Genomic DNA, 26,769 nt, shown 5'->3' with positions numbered 1-26,769 from the left:
GATATCTTTCATTCTTCACCGTCCAATTAAATGTCAATCAAATCCGATAATCTCATGACGACAAAAGTGCAAGTTTTGGTCCAAACACGCCCTATACGGAGAACCATTCTTTGAACAGTTCAATCTTGACAAGGACGCAATTTCTGAAGTAAATTCTACGTGCGTGCTTGCGTATCATCATCGCGGCAGAGTATACAAGCTTTTTGGGTTTTTCGTTTTCCTCCAAACCCGAATTCATTCTCTTTCTTCCCACCTCCCCAGCGATCAACTGGCGGGAGCAGACGACTGAAATTTCCATCCCACCTTCTCTCATCGCAGCCATCGGAAAGATGAAACCCTAGAAGCATCTCTCTCTCTCTCTCTCTCTCTCTCTCTCTCGCTGCAACAGCAATGGAGGAGGAAGAGATCGAGAAGGCAGTTCTAGCTTACCTGAAGAAGAAGGGTTTCAAGCAAACGGAGCTCGCTCTCCAGGAAGAGCAGCAGAGCAAGAATCCCTCGGCTTCACAGACCGATCCTGACGTTGCCAAACGTATTCTCTTCTTCGCCGAGTAAGCTCCCTCCAAACCCTTTAAAAACCCTTCAATGTCGATCTCGTTATAGCGATTCGTCGCTGGAAATTTCTCAGAAGATATATTTCTTTTTTCTTTTCGATTTCGCATCTTCTCATGTCCGTACTTTGATTTGCTTAGATGAAACATTGGAGTTTTTAGCTGATGTATAAGCCTCTCTGTTTGATAGACAGGCCTATTTTACTTTTCGGTATTGAATTTGCTGTACTTTGTTAATACCTAACATAGAAAGAGAGGGTGTATGTGTCAAAAAAATGAAGTCACACTTTCGATCACACTATCATAGAAAAGTAATGGCTTAATTATGCTTTGGCAAGTAACAGAAGTGCTGTAATAACTGATTTCTATGTTCGATAATTGATTTAGAGAAAATGTTATAATCCCAATGGATTAAAGGCCTAGCTTGATGTGTTCCATGATGAACGTCAAGGAACAGTTTAAGGTTCATTGACGGTGGAAACAAGGAATAGCAAGTTTATTGAGGACAATGGAAATGACGGGAGCTCAAATCCTAGGAACGCCGTTTGAGGTCCATCTTGCTTCCTCTTCCAACCTATTTATACTTGTTTACATTTTGAAAGAGATGCTTCCCTGCTCCCAAACTCCAATTTGTAAAAAAAAAAAAAAGGAGGGGGTTAGGCAACGACCGTGATAACTGTTACGTAACAGTTACGGTGGAAAATGTCACGTGTTACATGGCTGTAACGGCAGCTACAGAAAAAATGGCCCATAACGGCCTTTACAGGGCTAATACAATAAAAAAAGAGAGAAAAGGCGGTATCGACCCATAATGTAATGGTGATGACGGTGGTTGTTACAACCATCGGTACTGTTATTGAATACCCTGTTGCTGCTTCACTTTGTGCTTTGTGCAACTATAAGTTGGATTCAAACAATATATGAAGTACAAATTTAGTAACAATATGAGTGGAAACGAGGAATTATTTAAGATTGTTGACTAATAAGTTTCCAAAAATGACCACTTTCTTGGGTTGATATTAATTTGAGAGAGTGGAGAGGTTGAGAAGGATGTTGCCCATAGAATTCAAGCTAGGTGGAGGAAATGGAGATGTACCTCTAGAGTTTTATATGATTGTCGAGAATCACTCAAACTAAAGGATAATTTTATACAATAGTTTAAGACTAGCCATGCTTGATGGGATAGGCTGCAGTTAAGGAACAACATGTTCATAGGATGAGAGTAGTTGAAATGAGGATGTTGAGATGGATGAGTGGCAGTGCGAGGAAGGATAAAAGTAGAAGTGAATGCATCTAAAGAAACTTAGGAGTAGCACCAATAAGTAATAAGATGAGAGAAACTAGACTTAGATGGTTTAGTCATGTGCAACGAAGACCAAGATTGCATCAGTTAGAAGAGGCGAGTTGGTGCAAGGTGAAGCCTCTAAAGGGGCAAGAGGAAGGCCTAAAAGGATATGGGTGGAACTAGTAAGAAAAGATTAGATGACCTATGATTTAATTGAAGTTATGGCCCTTGACAGAGTGGTGCAGTGGAACAGGATTCATGTAGCCAACCCCAGTTAGTTGAGATAAGGCTTAGATGATGATTACGATGATAATATCAAATAAAAAACATTGTGCCTAGAATCTCCAGGCACGCGCTTAGGTGTGCCTGGGTATTTAGATATAAGGACAGGTCTGATCGTAGTGTGCCTGGCATGTTTAACTACACTAATTCCTGCTTGGTCCATTTATTTGTGCCTCTCCAATCAATATTCTATTTTTAGGTTCAGTTAATTAAGATATTCTGATTCATAATTTGAATAAAAATTGTTATCCGACATGTGCTTGTTGGTGGATCCTACGTGGTATGTGTTTCTTCGCGATGATGGATTAAAGGATGACTTTGTGTTCCAATTGGAAACTGATGGGAGGAACTTATGACGGACAACACAACTATTAGATTAGCAAAATCTGATTGTGTCAAGTTAAGGTGGAATTGTTAATCACATCCAACAACAATTGGATCCAACAGATTGGAGATCAATTGGCTGATGAGCAACACAACAAAGATGTCGGTTTGGTAGGAGGTGAATTTCGCATTTACATGTTAATTTAAAGCAGTGATGATCAAGCCAATTTGACGGTCAGGCCTTCATTATTAGCTACCACCTAGGTGGAAGAAGATGCAATACAAACGCGGAACTTTGCTATGGATCAACACCAAAGTATTCAAAAAACGGTTATGTAACGTGAAGACCCAGATGTTGAGGAACTGGAGCACGCCACAGAGGATGAGACGGATGAGACAGGTTGGGTTCAACAGGATCATGGCGAGTCGCTCGTCCTGAGGCGACTATTGTATGCGCCAAGGAAAGATGTACACCCACAATGACATAACATCTTGCAAACTAAGTGTATGGTGAATCAAAGAGTTTGTGATGCGATCATCGACAGTGGGAGCACCGAGTACATCATCTCCAGGGTAATGGTGGAAAAATTGCAATTAAAAATGGAGCATCATCCCTCCCCATGTACGATCAGTGGGATCAAGAAGGTTAGCGAGATGAATGTAACTGAATAGTGCACCGTATCCTTTTCAATTGACAAACATTATAAAGATGAAGTAATATGCAATGTAGTTGACATGGAGGCATGTCACATACTAATCGGTCGACTATGACAATTCTAACCGTGATGCCACTCATAAAGGAAGAGATAATGTGTATATTTTCGTCAAGGACGGCCAAAAAACTATATTAGCCCCTATGAATCCAGAAGGGCCGCCTGAAACTTCTAAAGTGGAGGGTCGTTTCCTTAGGGGAAGATTCTTCTAGAATCTAGTTGTGCCTCTATATCCCTTTAGTATGCCTCAATGGACTTTCCTATGTGGCGTGGTTCCACATATTGAATCCGTTTTTCCTTCAATTTATTCTTTTCTTCTAAAAGTGAAGATATTATCAAAGCAGTAGCTATTAAAGGAACAATGTGCTATCAACAAAGTGAAATCGCATGCTTTCATCTCCAATTAGGTTTCAATTTTCTTCATTTTGCTACATCAATTACAGAAAATATTTTTGAATTTTAATTCTTCTTCTACTTCTTCTTCTTCTTATTCTTTTTCTTCTTCTTCTTCTTCTTTTTTTTAATTTTTTTTTAATTTTTTTTAATTTTTTACTTCGCATAAAACAGTAATACAGTTTTAGTTTCCATAATTGTAGCTATTGATACCCTGATAAAAAAGTAGCAGTTGATCAGGTGATCCCAGCAAGAACTTCTTGAACTGATGACCAAGTGTTCAGTAAAATATCTTCTCTGTGAATTGTTGTCAACCATTAGCTGTTTACAAATCATATTTTTCTTGACAAGGCTTTGAAAGTTTCATCACAATTTTATTCAGTGTTAGCACGTTAAATTTCATGATACAATGTTCATGGTTGCATAGCTAAGACATGTTCTACTTTTATGGTCAGCACATGGCATGGTATCTCAAGCTATATTTTTCCCTTTCTAATTGGCGCTTGCTTGTCAGATCAGAGAATGGTCCGGCGCGATACCAAGATGGTTATAGCAAACTAAGATCATGGACATATAGTTCATTGGATTTGTACAAGGTAACTACTTCATCAATAAGTACATGAGCCAGACCAATTTTTTTTATTTTTTTTTCAATTCTGTGATGACAATGGGAATGAGTTATTTGTTTATTTAGGAACTTGTTTCTTCTACGCAAGATGCTGCTCACTTTAGAACTTTCCCCCACTCTCATTGCTGGTATTACAGATGCTTATAAGCACCCATGCTTTTTAGAGTTTAATTCTTCTTCTTCTTCTTTTTCTTCTTCTTCTTTTTTTTTTTTTTCCTTCGCATAAAACAGTTTTAGTTTCCATAATCGTAGCTATTGATACCCCGATAAAAAAGTAGGCCTATGCCTTATTTATAATGAGAGGCTTAGGCCTAAAAAGGCAAATTGGTCCTCTTCTTGTGCACACATGTGGGCTGAGATGTGACTGTGTTAATAATTCAACCTTTGGGAACTACATAGGTGGCTCTAGGGAGAGAGGAGGGTTGGGATAATGCTAGGGTAGCGTTGACAATGTGTAGAGGGGGTTACACAACCTTCAGGAAAAAAAATGCCTAGAGAATCTTCATTAAAGCAGAAATTGACTGAACTGCATTGAATTATTGTTGGCATATGCCTTTCCTTGAAGTGATTGGTAAAATGCATTTGAATTGGTAAGGGAAGAGCATATGGGTCATGTATAAAAAGGGTAATGATTGGGTTTGCTTTTTGTGCAACGAATGCACTCATAACTCCCATGGTGGGTTGGAATGTTAACAGACATTTCAAATGGACTTTTGGAAATTCAAATTTTATAGTTTTGGATTCCCATCATCTTTAATGGTGTGAAATAATTTGTGCAAATCTTGGTGATCCTTGGGTTCCCTGAAGTTTTGCCTGTGAAAAGATTTCTCCAATTCATGAGCAACCAAGCAGTGAACATCAATAGTGATTTCAGAATAAAATTACTAGGATTTTACTAAAGATGCATGTACATGTCTGCCCACCTAAAGACCTGATGGGACAAGATTGAGGAGAAATCTGTACTTAGAATACAGGAAATGTATCAAGTTTGAAGATCAAATTCTTCACCAATGTGTTACATTTTTGAATTACCAAGCCACGTAGTGGACTGTCAGTTGATGCCCAACAATATACTAGCCTTGAACTATCAATCACATGCACACCATACTCATAAATAGAGGAGCCCTTGAAAGAACTTTGCATTTAATCAATAATCATCACTAGTCTCCTACGCTACGTATGGGCTGGATGCCTTTTTATTGGCCATTAACAGTCCTGTAGAACATGCTAGAACTTGCTCTCATTGGTCCACCTATTACATGTGTGATCCAGCTCAACTTGCTAGTTGCTACAAAGAAGCAATCCAAACAGATGAACTATATCTAAAGCTACTAAAATAATGTATATGCCAATCATACAATTCTCTTTATACTACCATATGGGGTATTCTAGTTGTATGGTTGCATATGATGCTCAGATTAGGCAATGAGTGGAAACATAGTCAAGTAAACAAGATCTGATTGGACTTTTGGGCTCCGCAGTCAAATTGGCTGGCCTGTAGATCTATCAGTTGGATTAGCAGATCCACAGTTCAATCTTTTTTTCTGTAATAGGTGGATCTTCACGTGTCAGGTGGGTCCACTTTGGCCTTGTGGTGCACACATGTGGTGTGGGGTCTGGATTGATCACTTCCCCCTAGCTTGGAAGAAGTCGCCTTAAACACCCTCAGGTAGGAATAGCTTAGTAGTATAGTTAGAACTAACGAGAATCTGCTTGACCGATTGTCTGCTTTGTCATTTCATAGTCAACCTTGAATCCGTAGTAGGAAAATACGGAACATTTGAATGATTCGATGAAAATATTTTCTTGAAGAATGTCGAGAGTGTTCTTCACATGAGGTTTGCTAACCCCACATGTACCCCTCAATATGCAGCCACACATGCCGACCTTCTACATTTATAGGACATCCGGGCCGTGAATAAGTTGGGACTCTTCGTATATATAATCTGACTGAAAATTCGGGATGTTCAGCTGTCAAGTGGGTCTTACATGTTAAAGTACTAAACAATCTAAATTTGTTGCCTTAAAAAAGAATGGCATAAAAGAGCTTGCAAGTTTCTTTAGATTGTCTATTTCGCATGTGTGTGAATCAACTGATAAATGAACAGCTCAACTTTTTGGCAAAATCATGTACACAGTTGGCCCCATCTGGTATGCGGCTTGTGTGTTCTGTTCAATGCTAGGTTCCACTTATCGCTGTTTCTGGAGGTTTTTGTGGGGCTATCAAACCTCTCCTTCCCATATGCTAGAGATAATCAGCATCTATATATATATATATATATATATATATATATATAGATTCATACATGCCTTTTTTTGTTGTTCTAGACTTTTCTATCTTTTCACATACATGCATGCATATATCTATATATCTTATGCATTTTATATTTCCTTTATTTGTTTAAATCATATGTGTGAGATAATTTAATGGGTTATGATATCATTGGATTTCAGAGAGACTTTGAAGATCTCTTGCATAGGTTTTTCTATGAATGTCCAGTACATTGCTAATTTGCTATAAGTTTAGCTATTGCCATAAATGTGGCAATCTATGTTTTTTTTTTTTTTTTTTGTTTGATGAGTAATAGATGATTTATTAGAAAACAGCTTGAAAACAAGCTGAGAAAAAATACAATGGCAGTGAAGAAAAGCTAAAACTTAAGAAAAAGATGCGCAAGAGAAGAATCCACTTTAGCAGATGAACATGCCCAGTCCAAAATATTCCTTTTGATTTTCCAAAGAACCTCCCACAGACATTCTTTGCTGCGGAAACATCTAGCATTACGCTCCCCCCAAATGTTCCATAAGATGGCTAAAAGCGACATTCGTCAGAGGATCCGAGAAAGGATTAGAGAGCTGCGCAGCATGCCACATCCTAAACAGATGAAGAACTGAAGCCGGCATCACCCATGCCGAGTCGAAGGCCTTGAACAAATCAGAACAGATTTTATGGACGAAATCGCACTGAATAAAAAGATAGTCTATGGACCCTGCATTCCTCATGCACATAAGAGATGTTCAGAAGGATCATGGCCTGTTTATGAAGATTGACAATCGTGAGAATGCGCTTTGGCCCACCAATCAAGCAAAGGTGGCTACCTTTGGGGGAGTCCCATAAGACCAAAAGGTGTAAAACATATCACCCCCACCGGTAGTTGAAGCTGGACTAATTGATTGATAGAGGGATTTGGCTGAAAATTTCCCAGATGGGGAGGCACTCCAAACCAGGCTATCCGGGGAAGAAGGGTAAGGGGAGATGCTGTGTAGGCCCATCATAAGCCTCAGGAAATCATCCGCCGCCTCATCATTTAGAGCCTTGCGACACGGAGGACACCAAACCCCGTCCCCAATCTTGGCAGTGAAGCAGCTAGCCACCAAATTATTCTTGTCGGGGGACAATCTATGTTTGATTAGCCTTGTTTGTTTTTTGACAGATATTCGTCACGCACAATGTTGTCGAATCGCATATGTGATCATGTGCAATCGCATATGCCTATGCACATATGCGATCGCACAATCGCATATTTTTTAAACAATATATATATATATATATATATATATATATATATATATATATATATATATATATATATATATATATATATAAGGGAAAATTTCAAAAAAAAATGTAAAAAAATATAAGAAACTAAGGGGAACTTTTCTAAGTTAATAGATAACTAACTTTACACATTTAAAATAGATTTGAGAGAGAAAATCAATTATACATCAAGTCATCAACATTCAACAATATAGTTAACAAGAAGTAACAACAAAATCAACAAGCTGTTTATTTATTATTGTAGAAAATCAACAAGCTATCTTCTTTGAAACTTGAAAGTGCTAGAATCTTGATCTTCTAACTTCCAAGAGAGAGGGAATGTAGGAGAGAGAGATTAAGATCACTTGGAAGTAGGAAATAAGAGAGAGAGAGAGAGAGAGAGAGAGAGAGAGAGAGAGAGAGAGAGAGAGAGAGAGAGAGAGAGAGCTTGTAATAAGAAATGTAGGAGAAGAAGAGAGTAAGAGAGTTTTTGAGTGAGAATATTGCAAATGGAGGAGATTTGGAAGCCTTTTTATAGGCAAAATGTTGTTTTTTGCAAAAAATAAAAATAAAAATAAAATTAATGCGCCATGGCGAATATGCAATCGCATACATCGCATATGCGCATTGTTTTCATGTGCGACGGCGTATGCGCATATGTAGTTGCATACGTGCATATCCATATGCAGATCGCATATGCGATCGCATATGTTGCATATGCGATGTATGCGATTGCATACAACATATGCGATCGCATATTGGCCAACGGTTGGCACATTATTTTATTATTATTATTTTTTGTAAAAAAAAAACTTTTTAACTATAAGGCTTCCAAACCTCCCCCATTTGCAATATTCTCACTCCAAAACTCTTTTACTCTATTCTTCTCTTACATTTCTTAATTCCAAGTGGTCTTAATCTCTCTCTCTCTCTCTCATATTTCCTACTTCCAAGTGGTCTTAATCTCTCTCTTATATTTCCTACTTCCAAGTGCTCTCTCTCTCTCTCTCTCTCTCTCTCTCTCTCTCTCCCTCTCCCATTCCCCTACATTCCCTATCTTGGAAGTTGAAAGATCAAGATTCAAGCACTTGTTATTTAATTCATTGTTTAATCGATTTTATTTCTCTCAAATATATTTTAAATATGTAAAATTAGTTATTTATTTACTTGGGAAAGTTACCCTTAATTTCTTCTTCTTCTTCTTCTTCTTTTATATATATATATATATAAATTTTGCAAAAAATAAAATAAAAAATAAAACAAAAAATATGCGGTCGCATATGTGATTGTGCGATCGCATATGCGCATAGGCATATGCGATCGCACATGATTGCATATGCGATTCGACAACATTGCATATGCGATCGCATATTTTTGCATATGCCATGATCACATATGCAATTTGCATATGGATATGCGCATGTGCGATCGCATATGCGCATATGCGGTTGCACATGACAACACGGGTCACGCATATTTTCTTCCTTATTGTTTTCCCTATATTTTATTCTTATTCGTCTTCTTATTATTATTGTTATTTGTTAGAATAGTAACCACTGGAGGGGTGCAAATGGATTGCGTCAAGGGGAATCCATTCTAAACCTGTTTAATAATCGGACTTGGATTTCGGCCCCAGACCCAATCCTAATATGTGGCTCAGGTTCAAATCAAATAAGTTAGGTTTGGTGGGGTCTAGACTAAGAGGATTCATACGTGAGCCATTTATGTATGGATTGAGGTTAGGCATGGATTATGTTGGGTTTGTCTAATTTTAATTCCCTATTTAAGATTGACTTTGTTTTAAGCACTATATGGCGTGTTTTCTTTAGATAGGGTTTTAGGTTTTAGTTATTTGCTTTGATTACTTTAAATGAAGGAGGGTCAGGCAAATTGGGTTCTGGTTGGATTTTGGGTGTTCTCCATTTTTGAGTGGTCCAAACTTGACCGATTTAAAGGTTAGGGTAGGGTCAGCTTTGAGAGTTTCAAGATCTGACCCATTTGATATTCCAGTCAATCTTTGGACCCAAAAGTACCCAGTGGATCCAATTAATATATGGATCTGTTAGCTATGGTTTGGGTCCAATGACCTGTTGGATTGACTTGACCCATTTGCACTGTTAAATGATTGAGCTATTCAAGAGTTGAACCTAGTTCAAAACAAGCAGATCACTGTTGCAAGTGCAATTTCTTTCTAGTTTTAAGCACATTGATAATTATAGGCAGCACTTTTAATGCAACATTGGTTGAATTGTGCAGCATGAGTTGCTTCGGGTGTTGTATCCTGTATTTATCCATTGCTTTATGGATCTTGTGGCAAAAGGGCATACACAGGAAGGTATACTTTCAATTTTGTTGTTTTTCAAGCTAAATTGCTTCATAGATGGCAAAGCATCTTGGATTGAAGGGTTATTATGACCATTATAATTTGTGTCCTTAATTTACCTAATTGAGAGTGGTTTTTGCAGCTCGAGCTTTTTTTAATAGCTTCCGTGAAGACCATGAACTGATTCATTTACGGGACCTTCAGAAATTGGAAGGGATTCTTTCTCCCTCACACTTGGAGGTTATTGAATTGATCAAGCTATCACAATAAAAAAAGAAGAAAGAAGGATCGATATAGTTAGATCTCTAATAATCTTAGTTTTTATTACTCCAATGCAGGAGATGGAATTCGCTCATACTCTTAGGCAGAGCAAGGTCAACATAAAGATATGCCAGGTGCTTTCCTAATCTTCTCAATTTATTATTTTGCAATTGTGGTTTTGTGCTATCTGGAAGAATCTCTCTTGTACTCCTGTAAAGTTGTAATGCTTTTGTTCATCCTGTCATTATGATTTGGTTAACATAGTCACTGGCGGTTATTATTTTCAGAAATTAATACCAAATAGTCCAATTTGGATGCCAAGTTTGAGACATGTATGATTTGTTGGAGTAGGAATACTGTTTTGCTGCCTGCATGCATTATCATGGTGGTGAAGTGTTCGCCTATAGATATAAATATTTAATACTGAGCATGATGTTAGGATGTGCATGGTGTCCTAAGCCATCCAATTCGTACAAGTGGCTTCCATGGTTAGGTGATCTAGGCCATGGATCTTGTAGGTCCCATGATGGATGTGGATGCCCCTAAAATCTTCCAGATTGGTAGATCCTGGCTGTATAATATTCTGCGTACCTTCTTGGACTGTTTCTGTTTAGTTTGCTTTATTGTCTATTTGTGGGCCATTGATTGAAGGTTCAATATCTTCTAGCTTGCGAGATTTTTGGGCAATACTTCTTCCATGGTGGGGCCTGTCTTCAACAATCTGGATCAGCTAACCATGGGCCTCACTTGTGCATTGAGACTGCTAACTTCTCCATGCATCATGACCCTATCATCATCAACGTCATCACAGCCTTGTCCGAGCTATTAGTGGTAAGCTATAAGGTTTTTTCACCAAACATTACAATGCCTTCTCTTTAGTAAGTGAAAGAGGAATTGTACAAGGTTTTTGAATTGATGCAGAACAGGATGATCTAACCTAATATGATACGTCGAAACTAGATAGCGGATAAACTAGAGCAATCAAAAGACAAAATAACGTTAAACTACCAAAAGTTAAAGAAACTCAGATTTGTAACATGTTAAGGTTCAAAACACCTAACAGTCCTGCAATGTGATTCTTATAAAGTATCAAGTAGTCAGGATCGGCCTTTTGGCTAAGATCAAGTGTACGTATTAAATATGAACATTCATGGAATTACTTGAGTTGTAAAAGTTTTGCATGTTTAGGGCTGTTTTAAGGGTTAGGGAATAAGTTTTGAGTGTTTGGCAAATTCGGAATTTAGGGTTTCAATATAGGGATTTGAGGATTTAGGGTTAATAGGTTAGGGAAAATTGGAGAAATTAGGTTTAGGGTTATAGGATTTTGGGAGAATTCAGATTAAGGTTCAGATTATAGGATTTACTTAAAAAAATATAAAATCACAACAATAATCTGTTAAATGGACATTAATATGTTCTACTATGATTAACACATCATATTCTACCATTAAAACAGTAACACATTAAATAAAAATTGATTTTTTGAATTTTTTAAAAAAGGGCAAAAAATAGTGCGTAAATAGAAAAAAAAAATAAAATATAAAATCATAACAATAATCTGTTAAATGGACATTAATATGTTCTACTATGATTAACACATCATATTCTACCATTTAAACAACAACATATTAAATAAAAATTGATTTTTCGAATTAAAAAAGGCCGAAAATAGTGCATAAATAGAAAAAAATTATAAAAAAATATAAAATCACAACAATAATCTGTTAAATGGACATTAATATGTTCTACTATGATTAACACATCATATTCTACCATTAAAACAACAACACATTGAATAAAAATTGATTTTTCAAATTAAAAAAAAAGGGCCGAAAATAGTGCGTAAATAGAAAAAAATTATAAAAAATTATAAAATCACAACAATAATCTGTTAAATGGACATTAATATGTTCTATTATGATTAACACATCATATTCTACTATTAAAACAACAACACATTGAATAAAAAGTATAAATACCTATTTTTGAGGAATTTCTGAAAAATGGCTCATGGAGCTTCGAATAAAGAAAATCCTTAATATAAGTTGTTTTTATCCTTAATTTCAAGCTAAGGGTGGTTGAAAATTGCAATATAATGATTTAGGAAGAGTTTGGAAGGAAGAAGTATAAAAAAGTGAAAAATCAAAGCTTAAAAAGAAAAAAAACTAGTTGTATGACTGTTACTGGGCAGTAACGGCCGTTACGGGACTGTTATGATCACAAAATCGGGGGGTGGCTGTTACGACCCCGTATCACGTAACGGGGTCGGTCGTTACCATTACGTATCGGTCGATACGGCCGATACTTAACCAATACTGCATTCCTTGTGTGCGACCCAACGGGCCGATCAATGCACACATGCAATCCAACGGTACAAATGCCCTAAACAAGCAACCCATGCACATCTACCCAGTGCGGTGTTTTCAACAATGGCTAGGAATGCAACTTGGGCCCGTGGGCCCCACCATATAATGATTGTCTAGCCATATGTGCTCAGATGTCCTCATAAATTCCCCTCGGCTGGGGAGATAGTCTCTAGCGAAATAAAGTGACGGTGATGCTTGAGGAGATTTGGGTCTTGTCGCTGAAGCTTTGTATTCGTGATCCATATGTTGTCTAAATTTGGCTTGCCCTTCCACTTGACGAGGTACTCCTGATAACCTTCATGTCGTGTGGAAACCACTCGCTCATACCTGATATCCTTTATTGTCTCTCTTAGTACGTGTGTATGGCAAAAGAGGTAGATGCTAGGAAGAATAGACGAATATAGGCCAAAGGTCATGGGACAGGTTGGGAGGGCTATCATCAAGATGACGGTGATGGTTTGAATAAAGGCTAATAGTTGTAGGTACTGGACCCTCAAAAGATAAAAGATCATCCACTTTGAATAAAGATCTAAAACCCATGTCAGGTGTAAGATCCACAACATACATATTATGTCCCAATTTACTCAGTATCTTATAAGGTCCTACACTACGGGCTTGTAGTTTCTTAATGACCCCTTGCGGAAACAATTCGGGCCTCATACGAACTATCACATTGTCACCTATCTGAACTCTTTGAACCTGTGATGAGAGTCGGTGACTATCTTGTGTGTTTCAGTGCTGATGCTAATCTGTTTTCTAATTTCAACTTGTAAATCATGGATATGACATGAAAATGCATTTGCAAACTAACTGCCTATGGGGATACTGACATAGGAACTGACTCTATTGTTCCATCCTTCTTTTTGTCAAATACTTTCATAGTGACAATATGGAGAGACTTAGGTTGCAACTCTATTGTTCTTCTCCTTTTCCATGGTGACTATGGGAAGAAGAGGATCCAAGACAACACCTAACAAATGCAAGGGGTGCGATCTCAACAGGCTTAACTTCTTCATCACTAGTACTAGTACATCGGGCTGATAAAATTCTTCTTCGTACTATCCCTGATCAGCCACATCTTTATCCAACTTGCCAATGATGAGGGCCTTATTTCGCTCTTTTGTAGGACATTGATGTGTGAAATGCTCATATTCTCGGCAATTGTAACATTGTGTGGACTCATCGGCCCACACACTAGTACTAACCAACCCTTTCCCCTTTTCATCTCTGTAGGTGGGACTCAAACTAGTAGGGCGTTTGGTCTGGCTCCTTGCGGAGTGGGCTTGATGTGATAATCTCTTGGATCAACCCGCTTAACGAATAACAGTTTTAGATACCGCTTCAACTCTTGCACCACCTGATAGGCGTGCTCTAGAGTGCTCACATTGTGATGAATGAGCTCATGCTAGATCTTATGGGCGGAGGCCCATTCTAAAACGGGACAGTGTGACTAGTGGGTCCTCTTGAACATTACATCGCATCATGTATTCATCAAAGCGACATGGATCCTTGCCTAAGGGATTGCCATTGATCCAGGAGCCTCTGTTGATAGGAAATGGAAAATATTTCTATTAATATATCTTTCATCTCAACCTAAAGAGAGCTTGGATCCTCTCCAGATCTTTCCACCAATCGCTCCACATTCGTCTAGAATAGTTTAGGTTGGCCCACCAGCTTCATATTGGTAAACCTCACACGACGGTCATTAGACATGTCATATCACTCAAAGTAGTGGTCCATGTACGTTATCTAGTCGAGGAATGCCTTGGGGTTCAGGCGACCATCAATACTAGGGGCCTCAACTTTATCACTCTTCATGACATGTGCATCTCAGTCATGGTGGTAATGACACTCCTCATGATGTGGTTGCACGTGCACGCCACTACGGCCAACACTTTGGCCACGCCCGTGTCCACGACCTTCAACTTGACCCTCGGCTTGAGAATGGACATCTTCCTTAGTGTCGGGGTTCTCCTGAAGAGAAGCTTCTAGCTAATTGACGTGCGCATTGGTCAAGGTCCATTGAGTAGCGGTGGTCCTATTGTGAGCCTCAGTGGCCGTAAGACAGGTGTTGATAGCATTAAGGGTCTCGACAATCTGTTCTAGATTCATGGTAGTAGGGTGAAGACCAAAACCATGCCTAGATCATGTGGACATGCACTAAAAACCTAAGGTGAAGACTCGACCATACCCTAGGGGCCTGTTTGATTTTTAGGCTCAAATGTAATTACCATGTAAATGGGTAATGATTATTTACCTAGGTAATTACCTTATCTTTCCCAATGATGATATGACAACTTACTTTTTTAATACTTAAATCGAGAAATTTACAAAATCAATGTGAGGCCCATCATGATGTATGTGACTTATCCACATCGCTCATTTGTTATGCTAGCTGAATTTAGGGCATGAGCAAAAAAATGAGGTAGATCCAAAGCTCAAGTGGACCACACCATAGCAAATAATGGGAATCGAATGCTTACCATTAAAAACTTCTTGGGGCCCTTAAAAGTTTAGAATCAAGCTGATATTTGTGTTTTCCCCTTATCCGTGTTTGTGTGACCCTATGAACAGGTTAGATGATGAAAAAACCTCAATGAGGGCCTAGTGAAGAAAACAACTTTTAACCGTGGACGAATTAAGGCCACTGATTCCTTTCGTGTGGGCCATTTGAGTGTCGAATCTGCCTCATTTTTCGGCTCATGCCTCAAATTGTTCTAATAAAATAGATGGACGGTGCGGATATATTATATACATTATGGTGGGGTCCACGGATTTAAGTCAACACTTTTGTATTGATTTTCCAGGTGGAATTACTCTCACATTTTCAAACAAGGTGAAAAAGTAATAATTATGTATTTACCCGGATTTACCAGTATCATGGAAAATCACACAGACCGTAGATGATCCTAGACAACTCTAGATGACCCTATATTACTCTAAATGCACTGGATGCGCTAACAACCCTAGATGTAATGAATATGATAACCTATGCTAAACCTATGGGCGCTGATACCAAATTTGACGCAGAACGGGATGATCCAACCTAATACGATGCGTTGAAACTCGATAGCAGATTAACTAGAGTAATCAAAAGACAAAATAACGCTAAACTACCACAAGTTAATGAAACTCAGGTTTGCAACATGTTGAGGTTCAAAACACCTAACAGTCCCACAATGTGATTCTTATAAAGTATCAAGTAATTAGGATCGTGTAGAAGATAAAAACTCCATAAGACGCATAGGTAGGGAATGTAGGGAATATGTTTAGAGTATTTAGCAAGCTAGGAATTTCGGGTTTCAATTTAGGGATTTGAGGATTTAGAGTTAATAGGTTGGGAAAAATTAGGAAAATTAGGTTTAGGGTTATAGGATTTTGGGAGAATTCGGAATAAGGTTCAGATTTGGGGATTAGGGTTTCGAAAGATTGGGGGTTTTGAGATTTAGGAATCTTAGGGTTAGGGTTTGAGATTTATGTTTAGGGGCTTTGTAAAGGGGATTAAAGGGAAGACGGAGGTTGAAGATTCGAAGAAGGGAGCCACGGATTGGGCTGTCTATATGGACACTGTTCACACAACACTATTCATAGCTAGAGCTTGGGTTCAGTTGGGTGTAGGTTACATTTAGGGTGGTTTAGAATCATAAAAAAGAAAAGAAGAAAGAGAAGAAGAAGAAGAAAGAGAGATGAGAAGAAAGTACCTTGAGAGAGAAAACCAGAGGATAACTAGAGAAATCACTCTCCAAATGGCTTCACACCATCAATCCAATCACATGATGAATTGCTAAATCACATAGCAAAAGACAGGAAACTCTTTTCATTCATGGTTCATAATAAACCCTAAAGGGTTCCACACCTTTTAGTCTTAGAAAGAGACTTTTGCAAAAACTCTCTCAAGAAAGAATTCTCATAGAAGAAAGCCCATCTCAAGTAAAACGTACAATAGTCGAAAAATAATAAAATAAATGACAAAAACTACTCACTACAAATAAATATAAACTATCCTAAACTATTCGTGGCCAATGGGGTGGTCCACGATCAAGATGGGCTATGATCAAGAGTGGTCCAAAGGTCCATCACGCACGATCCAACGGGCCGGTCGATGCACCCATGCAATCCAATGGTCCAAATGCTCCAAACAAGCAATCCGTGCATCTATCTAGTGTGAGGTCTTCAACAATGGCTAGGAATGCGACTTGGGCCCCATTATTGATCACATGTAGATTACAAAGTGAAAGTGTGTAAGCAAAGAGCTAAACATGTGAATGAAACTAGAAAGCATGGACGTACCAAATAAAATAATACACAATCTATTAAAAAAAGAAGTACACAATCTGAAATGCTCCAGGCAAGTAAATCCGAATAACCAATTTGTAGATCGCAACTCTTAAGAACTAGTGGATATACCAAATTTACTTTCGGAAAGCTTCTGCTTCTGGAGATCTAGTTAAGCTTTAAATTGGTGTATTTATGAAGCCATATGCTACACTGAACAAACTATTTAGGCATACAAGACAAGATATCTAGAATTTAGAACATGCATAACACCGGATAAGTAGCAAGAGGGGGAGGGAGGGAAGCTATTTGGTGTGGTTGGTAAGTCAGACTGTTAAGAGCTTTTGGTCAGAGCCTGATCTAATGTATCAATCTAATCTTTCATCACATCCTTAGGCCCTCATAGCAGATCAAATGATGGAGAGCCAATTGCGATGGTTTAGCCATGTGCTACAAAAGCTGAAGATGGCCCTAGTAAGGTGTGGACTTTTGATCACAGTTGAAGGGCCTGCAATGAGGATGAGGGGAAGATCTAAGAGACTTTGGCCTGAGGTGGTGAGAAGGTATATGGGCTATTCTACATTTGCCGAGGATAGGGCCTTAGATAGGAATGATAAGTGAAACAAAATTCCCGAAGCCACCCCCAAAAAGCTTGGACAATGCTATGATGATGACAATTGACAACGACGACCATCCTTTAGGAGGCCATATTCAGTGCACAAGTTAGCTTTTGAGGTAAAGAGGAAACTCTTATTTGAAGGGATTGCATTTAGGTCCCACAATGCTAATTTCATGTTTTATGATTTATGCATTCGTTTTTTAAGATTAGGAAAATGGTTATCATGCTTGGTATAGTCATTGTAAATTTCACGGTTCCTATTATGAATCGCATGCATGATGCATCTGTGGTTGAATTTGTTGTAGTCCTTTATGTTTTCTATTTCAGATATTATTTATGTTCCCCTCCTTTCGCTACAACAGTTACAGCCATGAATCATAAGCTTCCTTTATTGCTAACCATCAGTGAATGAAGGGTTGCATTGGTCTGGATTGTATTCCAAGACATGGCAAATGCTAACTGTTATTTTGGCCTCAGTATTCGTACGAACTTCTACTGCAATATCTACACAAGACGCAATCCATAACTATGCTTGGAATAGTCAATGAACGCATCAATTTCCAAGGTAAAATCATCTTCATCATAAACATGAAACATGGATGACTATTCATTTCTTTTTCATCATGTGTGTCTCCACTTTCGCTTTTCAAAGACCTCTGCATATTCTATTATGAATGTTTTTCTCATAATCTTTGGTTGACAGTCTCTCCTGGACAGCCCAGCTCAATTTCTGATGATGCAGAGGCTGTAACTCTAATTGGTAGTAGCCAGGATACTGCTAATCAGATAAATCAGAAAGAAATACTGTGGGGGGTGAGTCAAGAAAGCCAACTAGCTTTCATTTTTGCTTGTTATTTGATGTGTTGTCATTTACCATAAACTGATGTTTTTGATCAGCCTTGTTGGAAAAGATGTAATTCCTTCTCCATGATTTTCCAATTGCTTTCATTAGTTTTGTTACTTGAGGTGTGTAAGTATATCAATATATTGGAGATAATAGCCAGTCAATTTATATGTTTTTAATTTATATATAAAAAAATGGGACGGGGTTTGGATGAGCAGCCGACATCATGGGTTTGCTCCCTACTGGTGTGGGTTCGACTCCCCTCCCCGGCATTACCCAATGCATGTGGTTGCATGCATCCGCAGGGAATAGTCTCGCCTCAAAATGGGGCGGGGACACCATGTTGTCCATTTTTTATGTGTGTGTGTGTGTGTGTGTGTGTGTGTGTTTTAAATCTTCTGTGATTATAGGGAGATTGTATTCTTAGACTCATTTTCAACTTAATTATCAACGATGCCTTTCTTCAGTATTTTATATTAAGGGAACCATAGCTTGCTGGAATCTTGTCTGATATCAACTAGATCCCGAGGTAACGCCCACCAAAGAATGGGGATGAGATGCAGTAAGATAATTGTCTAAGTTTGTGCCAAGTTAACTCTTATGTCAGGATCTCTGGAAAGCCTTAGGATTCTGAGTCTTCAGAAACGAAATATAAAAGAGAAGTTTGATCTTTAGAATATTTTGGAACTTTAAATTTTGATGTGGATTGTACATGGAGAAGGGCCACAAAAGTTACAGTCCTGCAGAGACTATTTTTCTGCCTGCATGATCTGTTCCATCCAGTGTTCTTAAGGGCGTGTTTGGCCGGGCGCTGGATATGGGATTAAGACGGATCCCATGGGTTATACTGTTTACATCCCATCCCATTTTCTGTTTGGGACGGTAGGATAAAACCATTCCACGCACCCTCGTAAACAGCGCCTGGATGCCGCCAATCCCGAGATATAAGTTTTCACCCCTGTGTAGGGCCCACCAAGATATCAATGAGATATCTACTTCCTCCATCATTTTCACCTGCCTTCATGCAGCCATGAAGTTGTTTTGAGGCAGCTATAAAGCAGTGAGTGAGGCACACCATGAGAAGCAGTGGAGATGCAAACCCATCCAGTTGTGACCATCCAAACACGCTGCTGGATATCCCATGGGTTATCCCAAACCCATGGGATCAAGAGACAAACACTGACACCACCATCATTACCTTAAAAACCATTCCATCCCACCAAATCCCATGGGATCGGTCCGGCCAAACACGCCCTAAAGGTGCTTGGGGCACCTGCCCATGGATCGCTTGAATTGCAGGCGTGCCTAGGGGCATGCCTGGAATTTCCTGGTGCAATTTTTTAAATGTATAATAAACACTAATATCGACATCAAATATATAATAAATATTAATATATACATAATATTTATAGGCATGCTTGTTTTTTAATCAATCAAAATCAACACCACTTCAAATTTCAAAGGAAAGATCTAAGACAAGCAAAATGAACTCACACACTGAACCATCTGTTTATCAAACTAGTATTAGTAATCAACTAATCAATAATCATTAATCAAACTGTTCATGAAACTTGTCAACAACTAAACTAATAACCATTAATCAAAAGCTCACTATTAGAAGAAGAACGCAAGAAGAAGAAATGAGAGAAGATGTTGAAATTTGGGGAAAAGAAATCTTAAGCTTCTAATCTCAAAAGAAAGGAGTATATTTGTTGAAATAGGGTTTAAAAAGACCCCCTCTTATGTATTTACACCCTTAAAGGGTGGGTAAAAAAAAAAAAAACTTAAAAGGACATGTCAAATTGCCCAAGTGATTCAGGCGTGCCTAGGCACACTCAGGTGCATGCCTAGGGTCAATGGCATCAGCTAGGGTCCAGGCTCGCACGCCATGGCCTAAACACCTGGGGGTGTGCCTGGGTCGCCTTTGACTACACAGTCTCCATCTCCCTTTTCTATTTACTTTCACATGCTCAATGGAGTTAGAAGCCTCCAGCCTGTTGGAAATGTGTGCTTTGCATGTCTCGTATGAGCATTTTCATTTATTTTCTGCCATGCCTTTTCCATCTAACATACATTTGCTAAATTGTAGTTGCTTGAGGATTCTTTAGAAGAACGTTTGGAAAAGTCCTCAGGTTTGCTTTCAGTTTCTGAAAAAGTAGAAGGCGAAAACAAAGATGGGGATGTGGAAGAGAACAAGGTGAGCAATCAACAGGAAAGATTCTATTAAGCATATAAAGTTATGATATCTTATCTTTTGGTATATATAATGATTTTTTTCCCTTAGCAAAGTGAACATTTGCAATTAACAAGCTAAGCATGAAGACTATTGTGAGGCATTTTAGATGTGCATCTTATAGGCCTGTTTGCACGTGGGTGGCACTAATTGAAACAGATATGATTGTCCCGCATGCTTCATTTCAATTGGGAGACAAAAGGAAATGGATTGGACAAAGCAACCTTGTAATGCGTTTCTACTTTGGCCTAGGAACCTGACACCTTCTAGAGAAATCATGCGTCCCACTTGTTCAAATTCAAATCTTTCAGCTAAGAACAAAAAATCTAGTGTCTTGATTCTCTTCTATTCCAAACAGGTGCTAAACTGTTCCTTTAGGTTAGTCTATAATATGCTCTCCCTTCTTGGTGACGTTTCTTGCTACTCACCTTCTGCACCCAATGCTTTGGAATTGCTGGAAAGATATTATTACAATATTTGGATGGCTTAGTTTAAAAATGTAGAAGGGTAAAAAATCTCTTCCACTTTACAAACAAAATTCTCTCTCAAATCTTGACAATCTAATACAATGTTTCAAAAATCACTGTGATTCTGAACTCGGAGGAACTGCTTGTTTTGGCCAGAGCATGAGTACTAGTGGCCAAATATATCTGGTGAAAAATTGCACAAAACTGTCCTCTCATTCTTAAAATGCTTGGCTACTCCCTGTTTCAGCTGAATTAGACTGGCAGTTTTTATTGGTCATTGTGCTCAGTTCATTAAATCATTCTTGACTAACCCACTATTCCTGTCCGACTACAAACTTGCCCTGAGGTCATAGTTTTGCTCATTTTAGTGGATAACTCACTCTCTTAACATCTCTCTTCTGTCATTGCATGTCATATGCACTTGAAAATGTTCAACTACACAAGTTGAGAGATTCAACCGTCTCTCAGCTCATGGAAGCACCTATTTATTGGAAGCTGGCAACCAAGATAGGTGAACAACAGCCATGCTAGTCTACCAATTCTCATAACTGATCATCTGACACTGCCCCCTATGACTCAAGCATAAATCAAGATTCAGACCAACACCAACTATTTCATATCAGATAAAATATACATCCAAAGGTGTGTGGCATTCCACCTCTATGTAGGACAACTTCCAATCACATAAAAAACTCAAGGAGACAGTACAAGCCCACATATGCAAAATGGGGTTGCAAATGGATCAAATCAGGTCATGTTGGAGGGAGTTGAGTTACAGGTCCAAACTATTAAAAATCAGGTTTGGTTTCAGAGCTAGATCCAACACATTAAAATTAGGTGAGGTTCAAATAAGAAATAAGCTGATCTATTTAATAGATGAATTTGATCTGGTCTATGAGAATCCAAACTTGATCCATTCATCCATGGGTCATGTTTTATGTTGGGTGTGATTTGGGTCTAAAAACTTAAAAAAAATAAATCATATAAACAACTCTTTTTGGAAGGGAGCGGAGGAAAACATAGTTATCACTTCATAAAATGGGATGACATTCAAATGTCCAAGGAGCTTAGAGGTCGGAGGATCGAAGAGTGAAACTGGAACCTTTCTCAGAAATGGTGGAGTTTTGAGGAACCAGATTCTCCATGGAGCAAGGTTGTGGGAGGCAGTAGGGTGTCACCAATGGTGGGTGGGAAATAGAATAGGCGAAACATAATACTTCCGCCATTTGGAGTAGAACTCATAAGATGGGGTATGGTAAAAAGTGGGAATAAGGTTCGATTGTGGGATGTCGTTTAGGAGAGAGATAAGCCCTTGGCCCTAAAACACTGAATGCTTTGTGAAGGATAGTGTCGAGGAGCTTGGGGGAGGATTTTTTTTTTTTTTTTTTTGATCAATGATCATATATTAGAAGGAAAAAAATGAAGATACACCCCTGAACAAATGGGCAATGAAAAGCCCGACCAATGAAAAATTACAACTACAAAAAAAAGAGAGGAAAAACTTACAACTCCCAAGCCTAGACCCCATGAAAGTCATGTAGCAACTATCCTTTCCCGGCTGTAATTTGTAATTCTAATGCCCCACGGCTGCACTCACTCCTCTGTAGGAGCATCCACCCTCTGATTCAGTGAGTGATGCACATGGGAGAAAACCACATTCACCAATGCTACTAACTGAGTAGCTTCCTCCATTTCATTCGCCACCTGCCGAGGGAAGTAATCCACCATAATCCAATTAACTACGTTTCTCAGATCCTTGTTCTCTTCCTCCATTTCGTTCACCACCTGCCGATGGAAGCAATCGACCATAATCCAATTAACTACATTTCTCAGATCCCTATTCAATTAGTACTGAGCTTAACTGTCTTTGTGTGATGATCCTAACCCCTGGGCCATGCATTTTTTTTGAAGTTGGAATCACTGATACTGAGATCATCATAAAACTCTAGTGTGGTAGAGATCTAACTCTCTGACTATTCCACCACATCTTGCCAGACCTGGGTTGCCCCTAGAGCACTCTTTGGTGTAGTCCTTGCGATGGGCAGGCCTGGGGATGGTTCAGGCCTGTATTTTGAACTGGTCAGGTGGGGCCTATTCAAAATATTGATTTTGCCTGCCCCAGGCCTGGCCCATTGCCAGCCCTATGTCGAAGTTTAGTTTAAACCAGGCCCTTGGAAGGCAACTCCATTCCACAGAAGGCTTCCTCAACTTTGCTGCAATACAGTATCGTAGTTGGAACTTGGAATAGAAGTGCCCACTGAATCCCACTGGAGCACTTGTCTTGGCTTGCCCACTTGATAATCATAGCAACTATTTTGTTGAATACCAGCCCTGCTGAATTCTCTGTGCACCTTGATTCATACATTGGTGCCCTTGTGAAGATTCACCATTATCCATTGCTTCAATGTTGCATTTTATACTTGAAATTCATCTAGCTTTCATGTTGAGAGCCTATTCATCTAGCTTTCATGTTGAGAGCCTCACTGTTGTGACTTGTGAGTATACAAAGTGGCTTTCTAAGTTTGTAACATTTAGTCTAATGTTTCTGTTTTGTATTTTAATGGATGATTCCACGCTGCATAGATTGCACATTTTGAATTATTATGCTAGTAGTAAAAAGGCCATTGGATGCCTGCTGATGTAATGTTCCATGAGGCCAGATCCAATACAATTCTTTGCATGTTACGCTTAATGTACAAAGTTCATCTGAGTGCATTAAAGTGCGAAGTGCAGTAGTGCACCTAAGTGTGCATTGTAAGTGCATCTAAGTGAATTGCACTTGGTTGAACTTAGATGCACTTACAATCATGTACTTAAAATAACTTAAATGCACTTAGACATACTTAGATGCATTTTGTACGTGAGGCTTACAAAGCTTTATATTGGATCTGGCCCAAGTGTTCCTTTTATCGATATTACTACATATTGCTCCCTCTATTTGATTGCATATTTCACACTGAAGTCATGGAACTGCTTTCCTAACATAGCGAGGGGCACTAATTTCAATTGTTTATCATGAGGACATCAATCCAATCCATCCTTTAAATTCTGATATATGGTTTTATTGTTCAGAAGAAATTACCGGAGGGAGGAAAGCAAGGAAATTCTATCAAGAAGTTGAAGAAGGACAAAAATGTTGGTGCAACTGGAAAAAGTGTTCGCTCCGAGACAAACACTATTTCCATGGCTCCTCGAGTGAAACCAGAGCTGGCCTTGCCCACAATGTATTCTCCAAATTCTTCTATTTCAAATATAATTTACATAAATACAGAACATTTGCTAGGATTACTTGGACCTTGGTGTATTTTTTTAAGGCTTTAGAAGATTTTTTATTTTTATTTTTAACAACTTGGTTTCTAATTTAAAATGTGCTTTTATCAACATAAAGATTGTCACTAGAAAGAGAAAAAAAATTATAAAACATCAACTCTCATCTAAGTTGCAGTTATGAAATAAGTCCATGTTGAAGCATATCTGTGTTTTAGTTTGACTTTGACTCATTAGGCAATGTTTGACATTGTAAAATTCGATTAATCCTCAGGCCTAGTGTTTTTCAGGTTCCAACATGACTTTTTTTGGATGGTGACTTCATTTTGTTGAAACCAAACAAAAGAAAGCTCACAACAAAACAAAAGAAACAGAGCTTAAATTCATCCATCCTTCCACTTTCTCCATCTCACTCAAACCCTAATCTGCAAAGCATATATTGAAGGAAATTCCAATTTACATGGTCGTATGCTTTTGCAAATTATCATCATCATCATCTAAGCCTTATCCCAATTACTTTGTGTTGGCATACGTTTTCTCCGAATCTAGAATGCAAATAAGACCTGACATTCATTCGTGTGCCGCCAAAGCGCCATTGATAATTTGTCTATTGAAGAGAAAAGCCCCATGAGACTAAAGAGAGAATCCAACAAGGAGTTTCCCAAGTCTTCCCACCAACATTTTCACCAAGATTTTGATGGGCTCTCAATGAGACCTATAGATCTAAAGTCCTTCAAGGATTCCTTCACATCCTAGGAATGAAAGTGATGAAAAAGCTCCCAGCTCTGAAGATAGTTTCCGTCTATTATAAAACTCGGCTACTGTTTATGTGTTTCGATTGATATGATCTCCATAGACATTCATATTGTGTTTATAGACATTGCTGAAACACACATAAGAAAGAGAGAGATCATACTACACTAGAAAGCTTTAAGTAACCTTGAAGTAATGATCTGAGATCTGCTTACATTCTAGGTTCTGGTTTGGCACAAGTCTTTACTTACATTACATGGGAATAACATTTGATTATAAGACAATGACTTGAAAGAGCGAGTCAGTCTGGTCTGTATGATGATTAATGACGAAGGAAGGATTCCAAGGATGAAGCAGTCCTGTGCTTATGTGTGTGATACAAGTTTGTGCAAGTGTAGTTCTTCCACCTGATGTCTGGAGCATACACAAATAGTCCTTGAGGTAGGCTTCAAGCAATTAGCTTTGACCCCCACGACCTATATGGTAGGACGACGAATACCATTACAATATTTTAATATTTGCCCATTCTAGTATAGAGTATCGAGGATGTTAGAAAGTACTAGTTAAGTGTGCTGGGATTCAAGACGGAGCATAGGGCTGTCTTTGAAGATGAATGCATCGTTGCATAGAAGATGGATGACGTTGGACCATCATGTCATGAAGTGGGTGTTTGGCTTAGGGTGTTATCAAAGCAGTTGCCTAAACATTGTAGATACAATATTGGATTAGGAAGCATACAATACAAGGTATCCCAAATCGGATATGTATCGGTTGTAACGGCCGATACGTATCGGTAACGGTGGTACCCGTTTCGCGATACGGGGCTGTATCGGTCGTTCCCAGTTTTTGTACCCGTATTGGCCGATACGGGCCCGTTACGGGCGTAACGGCCGTTACTGACCCGTAACAGCTATTACGGGCCTTGAAAAAAAAAAAACCGTACCTCTTTTCCTTTCTTTTCTTCTTCTTCTTCTTCTTCTTCTTCTTCTTCCTCTTCTCAGGCAGCTGCGGCCTTCTTCCTCCTCTTCTTCTTCTTCTTCTTCTTCTCTCTCTCTCTCTCTCTCTCTCTCTCTCTCTCTCTCTCCCTCTTTCCCTCTTTTTTCTTTTCGGTTTCCCCCCCTCTTTTTTTTTTTCTAGGCGTACCACGCACCAGCTAGCAGCTAGCTGTAGGTACGTGTCACGCTAAGACATGCGCTGACACTCCTCGAGCTCCGAGTTGTACGAACGGTTCAAAGGAGATCAAAGTTATATGGGCTCCACAGTGATGTATTTATTACATCTACACCGTTCATCTATTTTCAGAGATCATTTTAGAGCACTATCCAAAAAATGAATTATATCTCAAGATCATCTGGACCACACCAAAAATAGCAGCGGAGATAATATTTTTACCGTTAAACAATTCATAGGGCCCACGGTAACATTTATTTTCCATCCAATCTGATCTGATCAGATCAGACCTGAGTGGGCCCCACCATGATGTATATATTTTATCCATGTCGTCCGTCCATTTTGTCACGTCATTTTAAGTCAGGATCTAAAAAATTAATAATATCCAAATCTCAGGTGGACCACACCATAGGAAACAGATGAAGAGAAAACACACATGTCAGCTTGATCTAAAACTTTTGTAGCCCCAAATAAATTTTT

At 38.7% G+C, this 26,769-nt stretch overlaps 1 protein-coding gene across 2 annotated transcripts in view; it reads left to right on the top strand.

Annotated features, from left to right (window-relative positions):
• The first annotated feature begins 250 nt into the window (after positions 1-250).
• LOC131216981 (transcription initiation factor TFIID subunit 5) overlaps positions 251-26,769 on the top strand; it is a 76,639-nt gene continuing 50,120 nt past the window's right edge. Inside the window, exons 1-9 of one of the 2 annotated variants that reach the window (XM_058211637.1) lie at positions 251-548; positions 4,060-4,141; positions 9,968-10,046; positions 10,177-10,274; positions 10,373-10,429; positions 18,033-18,120; positions 18,259-18,368; positions 20,489-20,596; positions 24,172-24,323. In XM_058211637.1, coding sequence (XP_058067620.1) covers positions 391-548; positions 4,060-4,141; positions 9,968-10,046; positions 10,177-10,274; positions 10,373-10,429; positions 18,033-18,120; positions 18,259-18,368; positions 20,489-20,596; positions 24,172-24,323 — 932 coding nt within the window. In that variant the 5' untranslated portion in view covers positions 251-390. The remainder of the gene's footprint in view (positions 549-4,059; positions 4,142-9,967; positions 10,047-10,176; positions 10,275-10,372; positions 10,430-18,032; positions 18,121-18,258; positions 18,369-20,488; positions 20,597-24,171; positions 24,324-26,769) is intronic. The other variant, XM_058211636.1, reaches the window with a different exon arrangement.

The sequence above is a fragment of the Magnolia sinica genome, chromosome 10, assembly GCF_029962835.1.
Source record: "Magnolia sinica isolate HGM2019 chromosome 10, MsV1, whole genome shotgun sequence".
In the NCBI taxonomy this organism is placed as follows: domain Eukaryota; kingdom Viridiplantae; phylum Streptophyta; class Magnoliopsida; order Magnoliales; family Magnoliaceae; genus Magnolia; species Magnolia sinica.
This window is presented reverse-complemented; position numbering and strand designations above follow the sequence as displayed.